This window comes from Phascolarctos cinereus, unplaced genomic scaffold (assembly GCF_003287225.1).
Source record: "Phascolarctos cinereus isolate Bilbo 61053 unplaced genomic scaffold, phaCin_HiC Scaffold_726;HRSCAF=1367, whole genome shotgun sequence".
Taxonomy (NCBI): Eukaryota; Metazoa; Chordata; class Mammalia; order Diprotodontia; family Phascolarctidae; genus Phascolarctos; species Phascolarctos cinereus.
The window spans coordinates 34,167,123-34,192,197 of record NW_027556098.1 but is presented as its reverse complement, the minus strand read 5'-3'; the positions used below and the strand labels follow the sequence as shown (position 1 = coordinate 34,192,197).

General features: G+C 36.0%; 1 protein-coding gene across 5 annotated transcripts in view; it reads left to right on the top strand.

The window, feature by feature from the left end:
* The window catches only part of MGAT4A (alpha-1,3-mannosyl-glycoprotein 4-beta-N-acetylglucosaminyltransferase A), a 139,944-nt gene that overhangs the window by 59,343 nt on the left and 55,526 nt on the right, over window positions 1-25,075 (top strand). For all 5 annotated transcript variants that reach the window (XM_078146372.1, XM_078146369.1, XM_078146370.1 and 2 more), the window contains 2 exons: window positions 2,789-2,956; window positions 11,574-11,714. In XM_078146372.1, coding sequence (XP_078002498.1) covers window positions 2,789-2,956; window positions 11,574-11,714 — 309 coding nt within the window. The remainder of the gene's footprint in view (window positions 1-2,788; window positions 2,957-11,573; window positions 11,715-25,075) is intronic.

Genomic DNA, 25,075 nt, shown 5'->3' with positions numbered 1-25,075 from the left:
ACAAACAAAACCACATGAAAACCAAGAGAAGAAGAGAACAATGAGAACTAAGAAAAAGCCATTGGATTTAGTAATGAAAACGTCATCGACCTTGGAGAAAGAAGTTTCAGTCAAGTGGTTTGGATGAAAACCTGACTGCAAGGGATTAAGAAGTGAGTGGGATTAGGAAGTGGAGACACCTGAGTTCGGAGACCTTTTCCTAGGAAGTTGGCTATGTGAAGGGAGAAAGGAGAAGAAGGAGTCATACAGCCAGCAAGTGTCTGAGACAGGATTTAAATTTGGGTCTTCCTGACTCCAGGCCCCATGCTCTATCCACAGATCTTTTTTTTTCCTTTTAATTCTTAAGTGTTTTATTGTGGGCATTTAAAAACATGATTCTGACAAGGGGGTCTGTGATTCATGATCCAGAGGGGTTTGTGATGCACATGAAGTTTTAGAACCTGTTTTAAAAGTATTATGAGATTGGTCTGAGAAATCTCCTACCAAGTATGTGAGCTATTCTTAAATCCAAGAGCCAACTACAATCCTTCAGTCCAAATAATGCACAAGCTATAAAGATTACAACACGATAAGCTAATTTCAGAATTTCTCTTTCACATTCCCTGGGGACTTAAGGAAACATTACTTTTGATTAACTGGCATGGGCAGCTCTGGACTCAGAGGTGTAGAAATTGAACATAGTTGTCACCAGTTCAGGAAGGTCATAGTAGTGTTTCCATCCCCAATCCTTCTGAGCATCGCTGCCATCAAAATTCATTGGCCAACTACCAGCTATGGCCTGGTGAACCACCTCTAAAGGGTGGTAACAATTTTAAGGATGGCCTCAGTTTAAAATACAGGTTTCTCTATGGAAAGCCATAATTTAGACAAAGGGGAAGCATTAGTAGAGCGCATTTTGATGAGAAAGCAGGAAGAAGCTGAGGTAATATTGTGTGGGTATTCTATGTTTGCCAGCCAGAAAGAGGTAAAGAGTACTGAGTTCTAGAAACAAACCACTACTCTGGTGCTGAGTTAGTATACTATATTGGTGAAAAGGACTATTAATTTTCCACACATCTAATTGAGAAATAGAACAACTGAGAAATTTTAACTTTAACTAAAGTTAAGTAAATTAGGTAAAGTTTTTTATTTAATTTTGCTTATAAGAGAGTAGAGGAAGCAATGAGGGAGACTTATTCCAGGACCTGATTTCTACCCAAAAGAATTGATTGATAAATTGGAAATGATGGAAACCTTTGCAGGAAGAGATTACTTCATTCTAGAATATATGACAGTAAGGACAATGAAGGTAAAACTGGACACAGTTGTATTTTGGAAGAGTGGATTTCAAAAATTTCAAGGAAGGGAAAAGTAGGACTTTTGGTCTAAGATACTATAGCAGAAGCTAGGGTCAAGAGGATTATGTTATGCTGACAAACATCTCTAGTGCAGAGACACTGAATATGGAAATTAATTTGTTTGGCAACATTAATTTTTATTTTACAAAAAGTTAAATTTTTATTACTAGCCCTTGTTTTTACATTGCCTTTATTTCTAAACATGTACTTCTCCTCTCCCTTCCCCAGAGAGCCATCCATTGTAACAAAGACTAAAAAAGAAAGAGAAAGAAATAGATCAGCAAAAACAACTGATATGGCAGTCAATTGTGTCAGTACATACAGTGTTCTGCTGCCACAAGCCATCAGGTCTGTAGAGTCAGGAAATTACCGAAGATGACAAAAGATAGCAATAGTCTGTGTTGGAGGAGTTGTGGGAAGATAGACACCCCTAATGCATTGTTGAGTGAGCTGTAAATCAGTTTAACCGTTTTGGTTGGCAGTTTGAAATTGTGAAAATAAAGTGACTAAAATGTCCATGCTCTCCAGCTCAGAGATTATACTACTAGATTTATATCCCAAGGTGATTATTAATAAGAACAAAGTCATCATATGCACAGAAATATTAATAGCAGTGCTTTTGTGGTAGCAAATACTTGTAAACAAAGTAGATGCCTGTCTATTGGGGAATGACTGAAGAAATTGTGGCACATGCATGTATTGGAATATTGCTGCCCTTCAAGATGATGAAAATGTTAAATTCAGAGAATTATGAAAAGATCTACATGAATTAAATCAGTGCGAAGTAAGCAGAGCCAAGGAAGCCATCAGCTAGGTGGTGAGATGAATGTAGTGCTGGACCTGGAGTCTGGAAGACTCATATTTCTGAGTTCAAATCCACCCTCAAATGTTTACTTACTGTGTGACCCCAGGCTGGTCACTTGCCCCTGTTGCCTCAGTTTCCTCATCTGTAAAATGAGCTGGAGAAGGAAATGGCAAACCAGCACTCTTTGCTAAGTAAACCCCAGATGGAGTCATGAAGAGTTGGACATGACTGAACGACAGAAATGATGTTTGTGCACCGCATGTGGTTGTTGTTCAGTTTCAGTCAAGTCCAACTCTTTGTGGCTCCATTTAGGGTTTTCTCATGTTAGAGATGAGGAAACTGAGACGATCGGGTTAGTGACTTAACCTCTTACGCCTTGAAAATAAGTCACATGGCTCAAAATTTGTTTCCTCAGTTATTATAAATCTATTTGTGACAGTCAGACTGTGTGAATAGCTTTAATATCAAAAAGAAGAGTATATTTGTATGGTTCTGTCTTTCAACTGGGCACCAATGAACTTGTGAAATTTCTTGACTAATGAAACCATGATTATTTGGCTTCTATAATTTCCCTGTTTTGGCTATAGTGTTTGATTTTTTTTTTTGGCTTTTAAAAGGAAATAATTAGAAATGTTTTTCTTTCTAGAAAAATTGATTGCATATCAGCCAGAATTTCATGCCTTGAAACAACGTCTCCGTATAGCTGAACATAGAATCTTGCAACGTTCTTCCGAATTAAATGCAATCTTAGAACAATTCAGACGTGTAATAGCAGAAACAAATGGAACCAAGACTGCATCAAGTAATTTTTCAGGTACAATAAATATTTTTTGATTTTTTTTGGTAGGTTCTTGAAAAAATTTGGAAACAGCCAGCAGGATGTTAAGATTGTGTTTTGAAACAAAAGTGAATTGAAAATTTTTAAAATATTACTTATCAATCTGCGTGCTATAAACATTTACGTGGTGTGTAATGTTACATGAGGTCAGCTTTTGTTATTCTTCCCTGGGAAGCTAATAATTAGAGGGAAAAAAAGCATCACGGAGTTTCATCCTATTGTGGTGAAGTTTAAAATCTCCTAACAATTAGCCAGAATTGTTTAAGAGCATATAAAGGCAAATTATAGCAGTAGAGTTTACATTGCAAACAGGAAAATTAAATTGATTTTATTTCCCTTTTTGAAGTGCAGTATAGAGTTATTAAATTGCTTGAAGATTTACTTTATATTTTCTCATAATGCGTGTGTAATTTTTATATTTGCATGATAGCATTGCAACCTGTATTCAGAACCCAGATGGCTCCTTCAAAGTAAGAAAATCATATATTTAGGGCTTCAGACTAAATAAAACCATTAGCCCTAATTTAAGTTAAATGGAATAAACAGACGTGGACCTAAGCGGGAAATAGTCCAGATCGTACTGGATTTTAAAGACCAACTTCTTAATATCTTACAAAATACCTGTTGTAGATTCATAGTTTTGTTCTCCTTAGTTTTAGTCAAAGGCAATTTTACATTTGCATTTTAACATTTGTTTTGAATGGCTCTAAGTGATTCTGTACCCTTGGGAGACATTAGTTTGTGGATTGACAGGGTTCTTCTTTTGAGCTACAGCCTACATAATGTCTTTAAAAACAAACAAACAAAAAACAAAACAAAAGCAAAAGCAGTCTTTCTTGGGGGGCAGAGCCAGGGGGGCAGAGAAAAGGCAGGGACTTGCCTGAGCTCTCCCAAATTCCCTCCAAATACCTTTAAAATATTGCCTCAAAACACATTCTGGAGCAGCAGAACCCATAAGAAGATGGGGTGAAACAGTTTTCCGACTAAGACAACTTAGGAGGTTGGCAGGAAAGATCTGTTGCACTGGGGTGAGAGTGGAGGGCATCCAGTGCAGGCCATGCCAGCACAGAACCTACCACAGCAAATCTGCCCTAGACCTTCGAGTGACTAAATCAGCAGTGGCCTTGGCTAATTCTGAAGCTTTCAGCCCATAGATGGAAAGGGAGTCAGACAGCTGGTCAGAAGGAGATTACAGGGGTCCCTTTGCTGGCACAAGGGCAGTACTCTTGCAGGACTGTTGCATTTTCATACTCAGATCCAGGTTGCAGTCCTGGGTGGCAGTCTCAGGGTAAAGAGGAGCATTAGCATACCAGACCTTGCTGCTGCAGGGCAGCAGGGACTCTGGTCACAGTTCCAGGGTAGAAAAGAGTGCTTGTGGTCACCCACAAACCAGAGCCCAGGCCAGGAGAGTAGTGAACACACTTCTCCTTAGATCATACAACTGTGGAAGAACTGAATACTTACAGACCCCCAGAACTAGCTAAAAACCAGCTGCACAAAAACCCTGAAGTTTGGGGAAGTGCGTCCTTCATCCCAGAAGCAGAGCTTCACTTTAGCATAAAGTTAAAAGTCAAGAACTAAGCTGGAAAAATGAGAAAACAACAGAAAAATTCTTACTATAGAAAGTCACTGTTGTAAAGATCAAAATATACACTCAGAAGACACAAAATTAAAACTCTACTATATGCAGAGCCTTAAAGAAAAATATGAATTGGTGTCAGGCCATGAAAGAGCTCAAAAAGGATTTTAAAAGATCAAATAAGAGAGGTATAGGAAAAACTGGGAAGAGAAATGAGAGTGATGTAAGAAAATCATGAAAAAAAGAGTCAACAGCATGGTAAAGGAGGCACCAAAAAAATTAAGAAAATAACACCTTGGGGCAGCTAGGTGGTGCAGTGGATAAAGCTCTGGCCTTGGAGTAAGGAGAGCCTGAGTTCAAATCCGGCCTCAAGTGTCACTTACTAGCTGTGTGACCTTGGGCAAGTCACTTAACTCTGATTGCCTCACCAAAAAAAAAAAAAAGAAAAGAAAAGAAAGAAAAAGAAAATAACACCTTAAAAAACAGACTGGGTAAAAAAAAAAAGAGGTACAGAAATCCAATGAGAAGAAGAATGCCTTAAAAAGCAGAATGTGCCATATGGAAAAAGAGGCACAAAATCATTGAAGAAAAGAACTCCTTAAAAATTTGAATTGAGGGGCAGCTAGGTGGTGCAGTGGATAGAGCACTGGCCTTGGATTCAGGAGGTCCTGAGTTCAAATTTGGCCTTGAACACATAACACTTACTAGCTGTGTGACCCTGGCCAAGTCACTTAACCCCATTGCCTAGCCAAAAAAAAACCCCACAAATTTGAATTGAGCAAGTGGAAGCTAGTGACTTTTTGAGACATCAAGAAACAATAATACAAAATCAAAATAATAAAAAAAAATAGAAGACAAAGTGAAATATTTCATGGGAAAAACAGCTGAGCTCGAAAATAGATCCAGGAGAGATATTTTAAAATTATTGAATTACCTGAAAGCCATGATCAAAAAAGAGCCTAGACATCATCTTTCAAGAAAACTGCCCTGATATTCTGGAGTCAGAGAGTAAAATAGAAGTTGAAAAAAATCCACCGATTACTTCATGAAAGAGATCCCAAAATGAAAACTCCCAGGAATATTATAGCCAAATTCCAGAGCTTCCAGGACAGGGAGGAAATACTGCAAGCAGCCAGAAAGAAACAATTCAAATATCATGGAGCCACAGTCAGAATAACACAAAATTTAGCAGTTTGTACATTAAAAGATCAGAGAGCTTGGAATTAAAGGCAAAGGAGCTAGGATAACAACCAAGAATCATCTACCTAGCAAAACTGAGTATAATCCTTTAGGGGAAAAATGGAAATTCAGTGAAATAGAGGGTTTTCAAGGATTCCTGATGAAAAGACCAGAGCTGAAGAGAAAGTTTTACTTTCAAATAAAAAACTCAAGAAGCATAAAAATATAAATGGGGAAGAGAACTCATAAGGATTTCAGTAAAGTCAAACTGTTTGCATTCCTACATAGGAAAATGATATTTATAACTCCTCAAAACTTTCTCATTACTAGAGCAATTGGAAGGAGTATATATAGAGGCCACAGGTGTGAATTGAATATGATGGGATGATTATCTAAAAAAATAAAATTAAAGGGTGAGAAAGAATAGATTGGGAGAAGGGGAAAGGGAAGGGTAGAATGGGGTAAAATATCTGACATGAAAGAGGCACGAAAGAGGTTAGTGGAAGGGAGGATGGTGGATCAGGGGATGAGTGAACCTTACTCTCATCAGAATTGACTCAAAGAGGGAATAACATACATATGCAGTTGGATATAGAAATCTATCTTCCCCAACAGGAAAGTAGGAGGAGAAAAGTATAAAAGAAGGGGTGAAGATGGGATGTGATAAAAGGGAGGACAGATTTGGGTAGGTAAAAAACAGAAGCAAAACAATTTTGAGGCTAGACAGGGTGAAAGGAGAGATTGAAAGATGAAAGAGAGAGGATTAAACAAGGGGGAAAATAGTATGGAGGGAAATACAGAGTTAGTAATCATAACTGTGAAAAATTTTTAATAGTAAGTTTCTTTGAAAAAGACCTCATTTCTCAAATATATAGGAGAACTGAGTCAAATTTATAAAAATAAGAGCCATTCCTCAGTTGATAAATGGTCAAAGGATGTGAACAGGCAGTTTTCAGACAAAGTAATCAAAGCTATCTATAATCATATGAAGAAATGCTCTAAATCACTATTGATGAAAAATACTGCAAATTAAACAACTCTGAGCTACTACTCCATACCTGTCAAATTGGCTAATATGACAGGAAAGGAGTATGACAAATGCTGGAGGAGGTGTGGTAAAATTGAGACAGTAATGGACTGTAGGTGAAGTTGTGTACTGATTCAGCCATTTTGTAGAACAATTTGGAACCATGCATACACTTTAACCAAGTAATACCATTACTAGGTTTGTATCCCAAAGAAATATTTTTTAAAAAAAGGAAAAAGACCTGTATGTACAAAATATTTATAGCAGCGCTTTTAAAGGTAGCAAAGAATTGGAAATTGAGGGGATGCCCATCAATTGGGGAATAGCTGAACAAGTTGTAGTATATGCTTGTGATGGAATACTGTTGTATAAGATGATGAGCAGAATGCTTTCAGAAAACCCTGAAAAGACTTACATGAATTGATGCAAAGTGAAATGAGCAGAACCAGGAGAACATTGTACAATGATCAACTATAAGGGATTTTGCTATTCTCAGCAATGCAGTGATCCAAGATAATTCTGAGGGGCTTATGATGAAAAATGCTTTCTATCTCTAGAGAAAGAACTGATGGTGTCTGAATGCAGATTGAAGCAGATATTTTCTTTGCCTTCTTTTTCTTTCTTGGTGTTCTTTCCTTTTGTTTGTGTTTCCTTTTGCAACACGGAAATACATTTTGCATGACTGCACAGGAAGAGAATGTGGAACTCAAAAAAAAAAACCCAACCAAAATGTTTAAAAAATATTTATTTATTTTTAGTTTTCAACATTCACTTTTATAAGATCTTGAGTTTTAAATTTTCTCCCTCTCCTTCCCCTTCCCAAGATGACGATATGCAGTCTGATATAGGCCATACATATGCAATCATATTAAACATATTTCCGTATTGGTCATGGTGTAAGGAAGAATAAAACCAAAGGGGAAAAACCACAAGAAAGGGGGGGAAAAAAAGGAAAAATAGTATGCTTTGATCTGCATTCAGACTCCATAGTTCTTTCTCTGGATGTGGATAGCATTTTCCATCATGAGTCTTTTGGAATTATCTTCAGTCATTGCATTGCTGAGAAGAGCTAAATCTGTCGAAGTTGGTCATTGTACAATGTTGCTGTTACTGTGTACAGTGTTTTCCTGGTTCTTCTCACTTCACTCAGCATCAGTTCATGCTGACTGGCACTTTTTTGTAAGCTCCTTTGGTTTCCTTTTTAATAGCAAGTGATTAGTTAAACTTTTTTTTTTCTGGAAAGTTAGTGTCAAATTTGAGAAAATTAAACTTTTCATTTTTACTTCTGAATTTTTACCAGTATATTAAAAGTTTTCTTGTTGTGCTTTAGTGATATCCTGAAAATCACAATCCAAATTTGCCTGGTTTTGTTTATTGCTTAAAATCTTATGGATTGAACCTTTCAATTTAAAGAAAGTATTCTTTTCCACAGCTGTATTAAGACTTCTGGAATGAAATGCAGCAAGATGAGAAGTTATTTAAAAATTATATGGCATAGCATTTTAATTAGCTCGGGTTGCTTAGCATTTTTATGGACTGCATAATATAGATGATGAGTCATCCATTATAATTTATTCAGAGGTATTGCTAGCCATTGTAACAAACAATATAAAAAATGATTGTTATGTTTTAATAGAGAAAATTCATTATTGATGTGAGTGTTATCTCTGAATCAGCAGTTGCCGTCCATTCAGAATGCCAACTTATTGTAAAATATCAGAATTAATATAAAACTAGAAGAAGAATGAGAAAAAGAGAATGCAGTTGAAACAGTTCAATCTTAATCCATTTTAACAAGTTATTAAAGATGAAAAATGGATGATAAATGGTAAAAATGATAGGAGTTAACAATAATCTAATATAGAAGTTTAACTAATCACCTGCTATTAAAAAGGAAACCAAAGGAGCCTAAAAAAGAGTGCCAGTCAGCAAAAACTCTTGACTGCCTGGTCAGGCAAAGGAAGTAGTGATAAAAGGCAACATTAGTTTACAATATAAACTGGTTTTTAAAATCTTACAAAGAGGAACAATGGAATATTATGAATAGTATTGCCTCAAAGCAGTAAGAAGCAGTTGAGTTAAAACCAGTTTGTAAAAACTCTCAGCAAAAGACCAAATTAAGCAAAGCAATTGTAAGGGCACTTACAGATGAAAATGAAAGATGAAAAATGGAAGTAAAATAGAAAAGATCTGGAAAGATTTTTTTTTAACATTTTCCACCAGCACGGACAATAGAATCACCACACTAATGGACTCTAATGTGATACTATCAGATGTGCTTATAAAGAAGGTAGAACTATCCCTAAATAGAACAAAGCAGAGCCCTCTTTGCAGAAATACAGACCTAAATAATTGGAGAAAAATTAATTGCTTGTAGGTAGATTGAACCAATATAATAAAATGATACTTACTACCTACATTAATTTTACTCGTTCAGTACTGTGTCACACTCCCAAAACAATGTTTTATAGACCTAGAAAAATAATAAAATTCTTATAGAGCAGAGGTGTCAAACTCCTTCTGGCATGAGTAGAACTAGATTAAAATGTAATTAGGAGATGTTTAATAAAATAAAAATGCAGTACAATATAGATAATGTTACTTTGTGGTTTTCCAAGTCAGTATGCAACCACACATATCCCTTTCTATTTGAGTTTTATAACACTGATATAGAGAAACAAAAAGTCAAGAATCTCAAATGTAATAATGGAAAAAAGTGAGAAAGGAGGCAGTCTGTCAGTTCTCAAACTTTTACTACAGAGCAGTGATTTTAAAAATGAGTAAATCATTAAATTGATTTCATAATGATTTAAAAGAGACCAGTTAATCAGTGGAACAGATTAGGTACTCTATGTACAGAAGCAAGCATACTCAGTGTTTGACTAATCCAAAGACCCTGATTACTAAAGGTAAAGGCTTCTTATTTGACACAAACTCCTGATAGTACTGTATAACTGTCTGGAAGAAATTAGATTTAGAGCATACACCAAGATGAATTTTAAATGTATGCATCACTGAGATATAAAAGAGCATATTATAAATGAGTTAGAGGAGCAAGGAGGAAATTACCTCTAAGATCAGTGGATAGGAGAAGAGTTCATGAACAACCAAGTGATAGAGAAGATCATGAAATACAATAATTTTAAATATTTAAAATTAAAAAGTTTTTGTACAAACAAATATGATGTAAAAGGAAAAAAAATACCAGGTTCATAAGGGAGAATCTTTGTAATATGTTTCTCTGATAAAGGTATCTTAGTAAATATGTATGTGTATATGTGCGTGTTTATACGTGTATGTATATACTGAATCAGATTTACAAGACTAAGAACTACTCCTCAATAGATAAATGGTCAAAGGATATGCATAGGTTTCAAAAGAAGGAATCCAAACTATTATCGATCATATAAAAATGCTCTAAATTACTATAGTTAGAGAAAAGCGGTTTTTAAGGATCTACCTCACTCCTGTTAGACTGGCAAAGATGACAGAATCATAAAATAGTAGATATTCAAGGAGAAGGAGATGTAGGAAAACAAATATCTGAGTGCTTTGTTGACGGATCTGTGAATTAGTCCCTCCTTTGTGGAAAGCAATTTGAAATGATGCCCCAGGGTCCATACATACTCTTGGCATGTATGACTAGCTAAACCACTAATAGATCTGTAGCTCAGAGAAGTCAAAGAAAGAGGAAAAGGTTCTGTATGCATAAAGATATTTATATCGTCTCTTTTCATGGTAGCCAACAAGAGGGTGTCCTCCTATTGGCAACTGGCTAAACAAATTGAATATCCTCCAGATGCTTCTGTTTGCAGATGATCTCATGCAGGTTTCACAAACTCCTTAACATTGCAGAACATCCTGGAAGACATCTATAAGAACTGAGAAGTTTGGCCTGACCATAGGGAAAGATCAAATGAAAAAAGAATGTTAACAGTTCAAATTTTGACATGCAGTTGTATATAAAGCTTGTCCATAGTATGTATATAGTTTAATGGATGAATTAGGCCCAGAATTAAACAGGAGGAGGAAGAGAATGGACTGGATTGCTTTCAGAAAATTGTATAGCTACTTGATTGATCCTAAATTTCTCCAGAAACAAAGACCCATCTTTTTAATACCCATATTAACCACTGTCTTTGTATGGTTGCAAGAGTTGGAATCCTATAGTCTACAAAGAATTAAAAATGAATATTGCTTAGAAAGCAATACAGAAGCTCATGGTGGGTATGAGTAGGCTTCACCAATGAAGAATTTAAAAGAATGAGCCTGAAATATATCAAGGATGTGTATGATAGAAAAAGGTAATAGGCTGGTCACTAGGCAAAGGCCAGGGGTAACATTTGTACAAACCAGTTGTTCTGCTGGTAGCTTTGTGAAGAAATTGAGGAAGAACTCTAGCATGTTGGAGGATTCTCTGTTGTGAACTTATGGAAGACTGATAAAAGTCATAAGAAGACACGGATAAGTTGCTGTTTGCAGTTAGAAGGAACATTAAAATCAGTGGGCTCTAAATTGATAGGATCACAGATCCATTTGAGTATTTAAATAGTCAGTGGTAAGTATTCAGAATTCCATATTCTTTCTCTCTGTTGGCCTATATTACTTCATTTAGATTGGTTTAAAAAAAAAGACTTGTATTTTAAGCTGGGGCTTCAATTGGTGTGAATTTGGGAATGGAAAGTTTGTAAATCTGATTCTGACATTTCTAATCATGGGTTTTACTTAAGTTTTTACTGTCGCTCATTTACAAAACTATTAACTTTAAAAAGTGATTATGTAGATTGATGATGATCTCTGTTTTTCAGATAATACCCTAAAACTATTAAAAGACTTAATGAACAGAAAATCTCTTCAAGTGCCAAATATTTATTACCATTTGCCTCATTTATTGGACAATGAAGGAAGCCTTCAACCTGCTGTGCAGATTGGTTTTGGAAGAGCAAGAGGTAAACTTTATTTTTGTAAAATTGCTAAAAAAATTTTTTTTGTATAGATCTTAATTTGGCCCTTCAGATATGCTATGATTTTATCTGGCTACTCAGAGTTAAAGCTTTCATTTTGTTTATGATGGTCTCTCTTGAAATCAGTTGCTAAATTCCAAAATCTAAATAAGATAAAAAAACTTCTATGAAGATAAAAGGAATTCAGGCCCTTCTTCCCTTCTTAACTGTAGGATTTGGATGATAGGGAAATATTAAAAAGAGATATTTTTTAAAAAGCTAATTCTTAAGTTTTGGAGATTAAGATTTCATAACTGTACTTGTAAGCTCATTCCATTGTTTACTAGTTCTTAGGGTCATTTCATAAGGGTTGCTCTTATGTTTGTCTTTACTTTTTCTTATTAAAATAGAAGCATTTCTTCTGTTTACTTTTCTGTAGAGTTATAAAAGCAGTCAGTTTTTATCTCTAAAAACTTCACATACCCAAAAATAGTTTTTAGGAGCTTTCATTGTTTTACTTAAGCAACTGTATGTCCTTTGACATCTGTCTCCCTTTCACCCAATTTATTTTCCGTTCCTTTAATTATTTTAATTAGTTTTCTCTACATCTTCATCATTCTTTTCAAAATGTAAAAATCAACTTGGGATATGTTATTCTAATAGAAATCTAATTATGACTAAAAGGGTTAATTCTTAGCTCTTACATCCAAGTTCACTTTTTTGAAAATATGGTTACTGTTGCTTTCATTTAGCTTGTGACATGTCTCTTACTGGTTTCTTTCTTACATTTACATCTTCAATCTTCTTACCTGTTTCTTATTCAGAGGTGTATACTACTGTTTTCTATGCCACAAAAATTTATGAAGCACCTGTTGTGTCAAAGGCAGTGAAGATACAAAAATCAAAATAAGAAACAAACCCTGTCTTTAGTTGCTTTATATTTACTTCTGTTGAATTTTATCCTGTTTTTTTGTCAGGCCATCTCTAATCTACTAAGGTCATTTAAGTTCTCTTCCCACTTTAAAACCTGTTTTCAACCCTGACTTAGTGGTGTCTGCAAGTTTATTGGGGGATATTCTAATTTTTTTCACCTGGAATGTAGAATTTATAAATTTTTGTGTACTAAATGTGAAGTTAAAAATATCTCAGTGAAATCCTGTAATATTTTTTTTATACTTTTGATATATCTCTCTCTTTCCCTCTCTCCAGATGAGTTTTTTTTTTATAGGGAACTTCTAGAAAAGATACTTCCTTTACCTGCCAAGACATCAGCTAGTCTGTAAAGACCATCAGCTAGCCTGTAATTTCTAGTATTAGTTGCTTGAGACCTTGAGAGGTTAAATGACTTGATAAGAGTCAAACAGCTAGTAGATATCAGAGGACAAGCTTGTTTGGTGAACTGGGCTTGTCTAGGCCAGTCTCCTGGTAGTTTAGGTCTGAAACTGGGAAGAAATTAGAGAAGTCATGATCCATAATAGTTAACCAAAGGAGATTTACTTAGTGAGAGCATAAAAAGGATATTCAGAATGGGGAGAGAGATGTTCCTGTAGGGTAAAGTATTGGTTCGTTTGAGCCTGACTTCCTAATGAGGTTCATGCTTTTAGTCTGTGATCATAGGCTGGGAGATGCTTTTGTCCTTGAATGGTGGCCTAAACCCTTCTTTCCTGAAGCCTTCAGATGTTGAGTTTCAGTGTCTTTTAATAAAAAGTTTGGGCTTCCAGGAGCCAAGATGGCAGAGCAAAAAGGTAGTCACTCTTACCCTCCCCTGTCAACCTCTGAAAACCCAGAAAATGTCGCCCCAGAAAAAAACAACCCTGGAACAGCTGAACTAGAAGAAAGATGGGGAACAGCAGTGCAGCAGCCCAGCAAACGGGTCTCCCAGTGCCTCAGCAAAAATAAGGGAAGCAGCACTACAAAGGGCCCCAAGCGGATAAGCACCCTGCAGCATTCATCTGAAAGGAGCTGAAGAAAGCAACCTAGAGTCTTCCTAAAGTCCCAGCCTTCCAACCCAATACCAGGTAAGCTGTCAGAAACCTACAGCCTCCAACTGTCAACCAGGAGGAGATCCTGAAACCCAGGTGGTAGAGCAGGCAAACACCAACACCTGGACCTCCCAGTGCCTCAGTGAGGGTGGGGAACCGTGGAAACCAGCTCAGAAAACCACTAGATGCCTCGGCACTCTAGCACAAAGGAATCTCCCAGTGTATTAGCAGAAAGCAGAAATGCTGCTTCGCATTGCAAGGGGCCCCAGGCAGATAAACACCCTGCAGCACCCATCTAAAAGGAGCTGAAGAAAGGTAAAGGAAAGGAAAAGCAGGCAACCCAGAATTGCCTGAAAGTTCCAGCCTTGCTGGTTCCAGCCCAACATGAGGTAAGCTGCCAGAACCCTACAGCCTTCAATTGCCAACATAAGAGACCCCAGCACACAAAGTCAGGGACCAAGGCCTAGGCTCCCAACACAAGAAGCTTGGGTCAGTGCCCTCTGTTCCCCAGCAGGAGAGCTCAATCTCTTTACAGGCTGGGGGATAAAGAAACCATGAGTGAAAAGAAACGTACCATAGATTCATATTATGAGAAGAATGAAGATCAAGACAGAAATTCTAAAGAGGACAACATTGTCAACAAACCCACATCTGCAACATCAAAAGGGAATATGGACTGCTCTGAAGCCCAAAAAGCCTTCTTAGAAGAGCTCAAGAAGGATTTTAAAAGTCTAATGAGAGAGGTAGAAGAGTCTTTAAAAAATACAATTGGCCAGTTGGAAAAAAAGTACACTGAAGAAAACAAGTCTCAAAAAAACACAATTGGCAAACTGGAAAAAAAAAAGTACACTGAAAAAATTTGTCTGTCTTGCATGTGGATGGGGAAGGAGTGGGGCTTAGGATATTGGTCCCACCACAACTTGAACAGATCTTGAACCTAGATCTTGATTTTGAAGCAAGTTCTCTTCTGCTTAACAGGTAAAAATGTTAAATACTGAAAGCTTTAGGACTGACTTCTGTATTTCTCTCTCCATTTTGCTTCTGAATTGTTTATTATTACAAATAGCTCTAGTAAATTGGTAGTTGTATCATTGAACCTCATTTAAACAAATTATAGCCTCTGTAAAGTCCATTATATTTACTTATTTATCCATGTATGAGACCTGTGTATATTTCAGAAGGAAAGTACAATAAAGTTTTGTTGAACCAATTTTTATATAAGAACTCTAAAGTACTATGCATTTTTTTTTAGAGAGCAAAAATTATGGGTAGGAAGAGCTGACAGTTCAGGGTCTGTTCTATTTTCAAAAGCTACCTGTTTGATTCCTTTAGGAAACAAAAGGCTTTAGAACTTCCTACCATGAGGCCTATCTACACAAGAGGCAGACTGCCCATCTTTCACATTTCTATTCCAGCCAAACCCTCAATTTGCATCAGACAAAAACAGTCAAGGATTCCATCGAAGGCATGAAAGATAAGTCAGAATCTTGTGGACAAAAGGACGAAGCTTGCCATCTGTAGTAAAAACCAGTGCCAGTTCCTCCCATTGTGACTAGAGATAAAGATAAATTAGCCTGCAAGAATCTCTGTCTGGAGATAGCAAGAGGAGAGCTCTCCTGAAAAATCCCCAGGGCAAGGCCTTTGGAAATCAGTAACAGGTAGTTACAATGGGCAGTGGTGTGAAGCTGGTTTGATATACAGCTTTTAGATTGGGCAGTCTAGTCCCATGGACTCCCAGGTCCCCAAAATTCTTTTTCTGAAATGCCAGCAAAGGTCTTGAAGATCAAGTTCTCTGATTCTAGAAAACCCTAGGAGAAAGAAATAGGGACAAGAAACTAGAGGATGCAGACAGAGCAACATCATGCAGAATCTGTCACTTCACCCAAAAGTAAAGTAGGAGGCAGAGCCTGAGCATGGCACAAAGCCCTAATTTGGTACCAACAGTAGGAGAGATGAGTAAATGAACACTGAACAGTATGAAAAATTCTGCAAAAATAGAAGTAACTAACTCATTAACAACTATAAACAAAGATTCAAAAGGGAAAATGGGTTTTCCACAAAGACTACATGAATATCTAGAAGAAAAAGAGGAAGAGATTGTTAAAAATAAAATAAGAACTTTGGAGGAAGTAACTGGAAAGGACAATTAGTGGAAGAAGAGAATATGGTAAGAAATGGACTTGGGGAAAAAAAGGACTTTCTTACCCAAGACATGAACTTGAAGAAAACTAGAACAGCTCAAACAAAAATCAGTGACTCCATGATGCAGCAAGAAATATTAGAACATCAACAGACTTTTTTTTAAAAAAGGAGATAATGTAAAATACTGAGTATCAGAAACAACTGACCTGAAGACAGGTTAAAGAGAGATAACTTAAGAATCACTGAACTCTGCAACTAAGATTAGAAGGAAGGTAGAAAATTGGGAAAGAATTTTTACAACCAGTCTCTCTGATAAAGGCCTCATTTCTAAAATATGTAGAGAATTAAGACAAATTTATAAGAACACAAGCCATTCCCCAGTTGATAAATGGTCAAAGGATATGAACAGACAGTTCTAAGATGAAGAAATTAAAGCCATCTATAGTCATATGAAAAAATGCTCTAAATCTTTATTAATTAGAGAAATGCAAATCAAAACAACTCTGAGGTACCACATCACACCTATAAGATTGGCCAACATGACAAAACAGGAAAATGATAAATGTTGGAGAAGATGTGGGAAAATTGGAACACTAATACATTGTTGGTGGAGTGGTGAAATGATCCAACCATTTTGGAGAGCAATTTGGAACTATGCCCAAAGGGCTACAAAAATGTGCATATCCTTTGATCCAGCAATAGCACTTCTAGGGCTATATCCCAAAGAGATCAAACAAATGGGAAAAGGACCCACATGTACAAAAATATTCATAGCAGCTCTTTTTGTGGTGGCAAAGAATTGGAAATTGAGAGGATGCCCATCAGTTGGGGAATGGCTGAGCAAGTTGTGGTATATGAATGTAATGGAATAGTATTGTGCTATAAGAAATGATGAAGAGGCTGACTTGAGAAAAACCTGGAAAGACTTATATGGTCTGAACCCTTCTCAGCATTACAAGGATCTAAGACATTTCTAGAGGCCTCGGGATGGATAATGCTGTTCACATTCAAAGAAACAACTATGGAAGTCGAATCGCTATCACTTATTTTTACCTTCTGTTGAGTTTTGTTTCATCTTTCTGATGGGTCCTCCTATGGGTTTTAATTTTTACTTACAACTTCACTAATGTGAAAATATGTTTAATAGGAATGTAAATGTAGAGCCTATGTCAGATTGTGCGCCGTCTTGGGGAGGGTGGGGGGAGGAAGGAGGAGAAAAACTTTCAACTCAAAGGCATATGGAAGTGATTGTGGATAAATCAAAATAAATTAATAAAATTTAAAAAACAACAACAACAACAAAAAGAATCACTGAACTCTGATCACCGCAATTTTTTTTTAAAAGAGAAGCCTGGATGCTGTATTTCAATAAATCATAAATTAAGATTGTTCAAATCTATTAGAACCAGAGGGCAGTGTTAAAGATTGAAAGAATCCTCCTTTTAATGGAACTACAAAAGAAAAAGTCCCAATATTGTTATAGTAAAAATCCAGAACTTCCGCATCAAAGAAGAAATAATTATTAGCACACGGAAGGAAGCAGTTTAAGTACCAAGAAACCAGTTAGGATCACAAAACCTGGGAGCTTCCATGTTAAATGAAAAGAGATTTTAGAATATAATATCCCAAAATGTTTGTAACCAAGAGTAACATATCCTGCAGAGCTGAATGAATATTTAATGGAACAGAGGGGACCTTTAAGCATTTCCTTTGAAAGAACCATAGCTGAGTAGAACTTTGAGATGCAAAACCAAGAGTCCAGAGAATCAAAGAAAGATAAAGCTTTTAGAGCAATTGGCAGCAACTATATGATAATGTAGTGCTAATGAATAATTCTATTTTAATAGAAACAAGTGTTCCTTTGTTTCCCATAGTATTTCTTAAGCTAGCAGGGGTTTTGAGGTAGTTAAAAAAGAAAAAAACAGAAGCCTTGAGAGTGGATTAGTTCTTTTCTGAGGTTTTGAAAAAGGAGGGATACACTAGTGTAGAAAGTTTGGAATAAGGTGACATGACTTGTTGTTTCTCATAAATGGGGTATGTGAGAAGAAGAGTATGGAGAAAAAAGGTTAAGGGGGAGTGGGTGTCAGGTGACCCTCACTCTTATCTGAAACAAAGTAGTTTGAGTACAAAGAGTTTGGTGTAGAAATAATCAGACTCAAGTAAGCAGTGATGGAGAGGTATTTAAAAGGGAGGATAATACTGGGGAGATAATAGTTACAAGCAAAATAAATTTACTGAACCTGAAGGAGGAGTTAAAAGGAAAGGAAAAAAAAACCAAAGAACTAGAATCTAAAGAGATGTCTTAGATTTCCTCTTAGTTAAGGAATAGCTGAACAAATTGTATTATATGTATATAGCACTGCAAGAAAGGACGAAAGAGACATTTTAAGAAAATCTTGGGTAATATGGGTAATATGAATTGATACCGAGTAAAGAGATAAGAATCAAGAGAGTAACTTATACAAAGACAGCAACATTGTAAAGAAAGACAACTTTAAAAGGTTTACGACCTGTGATCAGTGACTGTAGTGACTAGATATAATTTCAGAAGCTTTGCCTACCTATCTCCTGATAGAGAAGTGATAGACATAAGGTACAGAAAAATACTGTTTTTGGACATTGTCATTTGGTTGACTTCGTTTTGCTTGACTATGCTTATCACTTACAGGGTTTTCTTTCAAATTGGGACACTAATACACTGTTGGTGGAGTTGTGAACTAGTCCAGCCATTCTGGAGAACAACTTGGAACTATGCCCAAAAGTCTATAAAATTTTGCATATGCTTTGACCAAGCAGTACCACTATTAAGGTCCATATCCCAAAGAGATCAAAGAAATTGAAGAAGGATTTTTTGTGATAGCAGAGATTGGAAATCAAGAGAATATTCATCATTTGGAGAATGGCTGAACAAGTTGTGATAGGTGATTGTGATGGAATACTGTTGTGTTATAAGAAATGACAAGGGGGATGGTTTCAGAAGAACCTAGGAGATCTTACATATGCAAAGTGAAGTGAGCAGAACCACAAGAACATCGTGTACAGTAACAATGTTGTAGCAGTGATCAATGTGAAAGGCTTAGCTACTCTAATCAAAGCAATGATCCAAGACAATTTCAAAGATTTGTAATGAAAAATGTTATCCACCTCCAGAGAGGAGAACCAATGAACTGTGAGGGCAAGCTGAAACATACTTTTTTCACTTTCTTTATTTTTCTTTTTTTTATGTTTTCTTTTGCAACATTGCTAATATAGAAATTTTTTCCTGGACTTCACGTGTATAATTGACATATTGCTTGCCTTCTCAGTGAGTAGAGGGGGGATAATAGTAAGAGAGAGTATTTGGACCTCAACATTTAAAAAAAAATTAATGTTAAAAAATTTTAATGTAATTGAAAATATTTAATAAGTAATTAGAAAAATAAATAAAAATATATTTTAAAAGTAAAGATTATTTTTATCTTTCTCTTGGTTTTTATTTGATAGGAGGTTGATGGGGTAATAGTAATGGTGCCAAGAAAAAAAAAAGGGTCACTGTAATTTTTTTTTTAAATGCACAAAAAGAGAACAGAAGTAAATTCAGAAGAAATCAAAATATAAGCATAACAGTTTTGAAAATAATATATAATTTATTATGTATTTTAAAGTAGTATAAAATGGAGATTCATGTTATATAGTCTTCTTTTTATATTCTTTATATGTGCAAATTCTCTATTCTGGTATTTGTAAAAATAATTTTGCTAAAAAGAGCTTCAAAAGTTACATTGAAAGCATGTATTGGCTCTGTGACTCTGGGCAAGAATCTCCCTGCACCCCAGCCAACTTTCTGAAACTGTGAATTGCCAAGCAAATTCCTGGTAGAAGTTATATGTTCACTAGGGATTCCCTTTACCAGTGAATTTGCAGATCTATACTCTTCTACCCTTAACCCCTGCCCCCCCCAAAAAAAAATTACCATGGAAGTAAAAAATTTGAATTTCTTACTTTCTTAGAGAACCTGTAGTTATAGAGCTTAGTTTTGATTCTTGTGCTCCCTCAAGGTGGGAAAATAACACCATTTTATAGGGAGTAACGAACAACATGTACGTAGAAAATTAAATACAAAGTATGGATAAAATGACTTACACTGGGAGAGGGCGCATAATTTGTTAACAATAGAACAGCATTTCCAGAGGACTCAGTGGAAGGACAAAATAGAATGAAAAGGGAAATAAGAAGGATGGTCCTGACAGTGATGGTGGATCTTTGGCTAATGCAGTCATATAAGAATATAGAATACATTATAGAATATAGGAATTCTGAGTAGAACCAGAACAGTCACATTCTTCAAAGTATCAATGATAATGTTGATTTGATTGTCTGTTTTTGTCTGAGCCTACCTGATAATCAGGGAAATGGCTGGGAATGTTCTGTGGCCTGATTAATTAAGGAGGAATGAAACAAATATTTGAGGTGCTTATCCTCTGTTCTTTAGCCAAATCAGCTTTAAACCAGGGCTCACTCAGTTTTTAGATGACTTCCTCCAGAGTGAAAGTGCTCAGGGAGGGAGCCGGGGAGGGTGAGGTTGGTCCTGTAGAGATAATTGGTGTGGAGTAAAAAGGGCGGCAGTGTAGATGACCAATCCTGCCTAATAGTCAAGTCAGAGGTTGGTGAAGCCCTGCGTCCTGAGTGACTGTAGAGGAGTCTGCTTTTTTCAAATTTTTGTCTGCCTAGGGAATAGCACAGTGGGATTAATTAGAGGACAGTGAAAGAGATTTTGAACTGGCTGAATGGGTGGATTCTTCTGGTCATCTGCACACATATCTCACTTCTTCCCCCTTTTTGTGCAGGATCTGATAAATCAAGTCAGCCTTACCATTGCTGCTACAGCAAAAGGTGTGACAGTTATTACTCTATGGCTACTTAAGATTGCCAAGATTTTTAATGGTAGACTGCCTAAGCTATATTTCTCCTGTCCTCTCACCAGTCCCTCCCCGTACCAGACCTGTTGCTCCTGGGTGTAATCTTTTCTCTCCAAGCATTTCTCTGAACCTATGATGTCTCTGAACATATTGTCTCTAAATGGAACCTAATATTATATTATTTTTCTTGGCTTATGTACCACATCACATTGTATTTACAGTCTAATAAAATGCTAAGCTCTTTTTTTTCTTCTTTTTTTGGTGAGGCAGTTGGAGTTAAGTGACTTGCCCAGGGTCACATAGCTAGCAAGTGTCAAGTGACCGAGGCTGGATTGGAACTCGGGTCCTCCTCACTTCAGGGCTGGTGCTCTATCGGCTGTACCACCTAGCTGCCCAAAACCAAGCTCTTTTTAAGATGAACTACTGTCAAACTGGTTCTCCGATCTTTTATTTAAGTAGTTTGTATGAGATTTGAAATTTAATAAGGTTAAATGCAATCTTGATTCATCCCAGCATTCTAGTCTGTTGGCTCATTCTGTACTGCCTTCCCTGTCCTGATGAAAGCCTCACTTGATCCTTTTTTTTCTACCACCATCCTATATCTCTTCTATCCTTTGTAGCCAAACTCCTAGAAAGGCTGTCTACAATAGGTGTCTTCACTTTCCTCTAACTCTCTTCTTAACCTCTTACAGTCTAGCTTTCTGACCTTACCATTCCACTGGAACTGTTATCCTAGAGTTATCAGGGATCTCATAATTGCCAAATCCAGTGGTCTTTTTTCAGTCCTAATCCTTGTTCTCTGTGTCTGTAGTCTTTGACATTGTTGATTATTATCTCCATATGGGTTAGTGTCTTTTGTTTATGGTCCCTGAAGTAAGGACTATTTTTATTGTGTTATAGTCTATGAAGGACTATTTCTGCTTTTTTTTTAAACAGTTGTTTGTAATATCTCTGTGCCCTAGTGCGTGGTTAGTTTTTGTAAAAGTTCCGTGTGGTGTTAAGAAATATGTATATTCTTTTGCTGTCCCATTTAGAAAATGCTGTGTCTTTTAAGTCTAGTTTTTCTAGCTGTTTATTCAGTTCCATGTTTTCCTATTTGTTTATCTTTTTGTTAGACTAATCCAAAACACAGAGATATTGAAGTCTCCTGTCACTATATCTTCTTGTATCTTACTTAATATTTCCTTTATGAATTTGGATGCTAAGGCATTCAGAGCATATAATTTTATTACTAATATTGGTTTATTGTCTATGATTCCTTTCACCGTGCTGTTTTCTTGTTTATGCTTTTTTAATTTTTTGAATGTTTGTTTTGCTTTGTGAGATAGCATGATTGTTGCAGCTCTTGCTTTGTTGGATTTACTTGAAGGATAGTATATCTTTTCTATCCCTTCAGTTTTATTTTAGCATGTCTTTTAAAAATGTGTTTCTTTTAAGTAGCAGGTTATAGAGTTTTGTTTTCTTATCTCATCTATCACTTTTTCATTTTATTGGATGAATACATTCACATTTAAAGTTATGAGAGTTAAATTTCAATTTTCTTCCATTTGTCCCTAATATTGGGTTTTTTTTCCAAGTGATGAGTCTTTTCCTCTTCTACTATAAACATAGTAATGTGTTCGTTCAGCTGTTTTAGCTTATTCTCTTTTAAGGTGGCCCTTTTCCCATTGTCTCTCTTCTGCTCACCTTTGATCTTCCCTCCCATTTGTTATTATTCCCTTGATTTTGTGATGTATGTAGCTTTATGTTATGTTTACACAGTCATCTGCATAAACAGAGGCTGAGCTTTGGAGACATGTTAGACATGTATAGTTAGGAGTCATGTACATAAAATTGGTAGCTGATTTCATGGAACCTGATGAGATCACTGAGAGGGAACAGAGAGTAGAGTACAGCACAGAAGTTGCAACCTGCCCATGCCTCCTGCCTGGGTGAGATCACAGTGTGGAGGAGAGGTGAAAAGCCAATAGATTATGGTTGGTTAAGGGAATTTTTCAATTCTTCAGCTGTGGAAGGTAGTATATTTGTGGGCGATAACAACGTTGAGAGTATGACCATTTTTGTGTGTGGATCAGGCTGGGGAGAGAACTAGGTCATGGGAAGTAAGGAGGTTGAGGAACTGAGTGGTTAAGGTGTTGAAAAAGAATAAATCTATATATTAAAGCCCCCTAGTATAAAAGCATAGGAGTTAGAGAGGGAAAAAAATTGTGAGTCATGTACTGAATTCATTGATGAAGATAGTGACCTAGAGGCCTGTAGACAGTCATTAGCAGGGTTTTGATTGGGTGGTAGATAGCAGGAGAGGTTACTGAGTGATTAAAGTAGGAGGAGAATTTTAGGTGGCAGTGTGGAGCAAAGAGTATTCCCATTCTCCCACCTCAATTAATGAGCTGAGGGGAATTAGTAAGGAAGCCAGTGCTAGAAAAGGTAGCTAGGGAAGCTGTGTCATCAGTGGGGAGCCAGGTTTTAGTAATAGCTAGTGGATATAAGGAAATAAAAAATAGAAGGGGAACCCATTCCAAATAATTACAAAATATGTAAAATATCTGAAAATTTGCCTACCGGTATATGAAATACTTGTATGGATTCAGTTGCAGAGTACTCCTTAAATAAAGTACAGCTTAAATAACTGGAGGAATATTTAGCATTTTTGACTAGACAATGCCAACATAATAAAACTAGATTTAGTTTACACTTCTATTACTGTATCAATCGAATTACCACAAAGATTCTATTCAGAACTTGATCACATAATAAAAAAATTCATTTTGAAAGACAAAAGATCTAGGAAGGAAAATAATGAAAAGAAGTAAGGATGAAGGGGGAATAGCACTTTCATACCTCAAACTATGTTATAAAGCAGCAGTCAACCAAACCGTCTGGTGTTAGTTAAGGAATAGAGATACAGATAAGGGGGAAGAGGCTGCAGGGTATAATAGATGGATAGTTTTCAGATAAAAACTTCATAGTCATTTGAAAGTGATTTGGCTGTCTACACTAGAAAACAAAATAGGTGACAAATACGGATTGCCTAGATTTTTGTATTCTTTTGGATGGCTGTTACCTTGAGTTAGGCCACTAGTAAATATATCTTGAATGAGTAATACAGATGGACAGTAAGCTAGGGCTGTATTTAAAGAGGAGAAAGAGATCTGTCTAGATTGCTTTTGGAAAATCGGACTGAATGGAATTTTAAAATGAAGTAGTTTATTCTCATGGGAATACTAAAATGCAAAGATGCCTAAATTTCCAGTAATTTGTGGTTTTATTTTTGTCCTGTAGATTTACAATTCGCTTATTGAAGATCTTTTTAAAATAGCTCATAAAATATATTGCCCATTTCTCTTTGAGTGATTCTAATTTTATCAAACCTCTCATTAGTTTCTTTGACCTGACCTGACAAGATTTCTATTTTTTTGCCGTCAGTTTTAGTACTTGCCAAATTACTTCTAATTCATTTAATCAAAAACGGTTTGCTAGAGTAAAAAAGCATTGTTGAACAGTAGATTTTTATCTGTTGAGGAGTAATCATTGACAGTGTTTGTTGTAGGCTTGGAGTTTGGCTATATCTAATTTGTTTTTTTTTTAAATACTAAAAGGAAGGTCTAATGAATACGATAATAATTTTACTAATGCTAAATAGGAATTTTAATAATAAGTAGTCACTAGTGGACTTCTAAGAGGCTAATTTGGATAAATTAACAAAATAAGACGCGTATTTGTTGCAGATCATCTCTAAATTCCTAATACTGCGTATAATGAACAAAATAAAGGTAAAAAATGGCAATTTTTAGGCCATATGCATTACTGTATGACACAAAACTGCTGAAATAAATTTGAAGAAGGAAATTACCCATGTCTTTTATGAGAACAGTAAAACATCTAAAATCTTATGTTTCATGTGGTTCATTTTAAACCAGACAAGTAAGAAATGAGAGATTAGGTGAATATCTATTAATAATAATTTTATTGTGAGGATTTTAATAGCATTCTATGTTTTAAACTATTTAACTCCAATGTCTCTTTATTTTATTTTATTTTTTTCATTTTGGTGAGGCAGTTGGGGTTCAGTGACTTGCCCAGGGTCACAGGGCTAGTAAAAGCATTTTATTGTTTGCAAAGTATTTGTATCCATGTTATTTTGTTTGGTCTGTTTATACATTTTGTAATAACAGTAGAGCTATTCCTGCTGGGGCCTGCTGGGCCCTTTATTAGCTTATGATTTTAGATTAAGTTACTTAGTCTCACAGAATCTTAGTTTCCTCCTTGGCAAAATGGGAATATTATTTGTAATATCAAACTCAGAGTGCTTTTGTGAGAATGAATTGTATTGGGACAGGTCTGC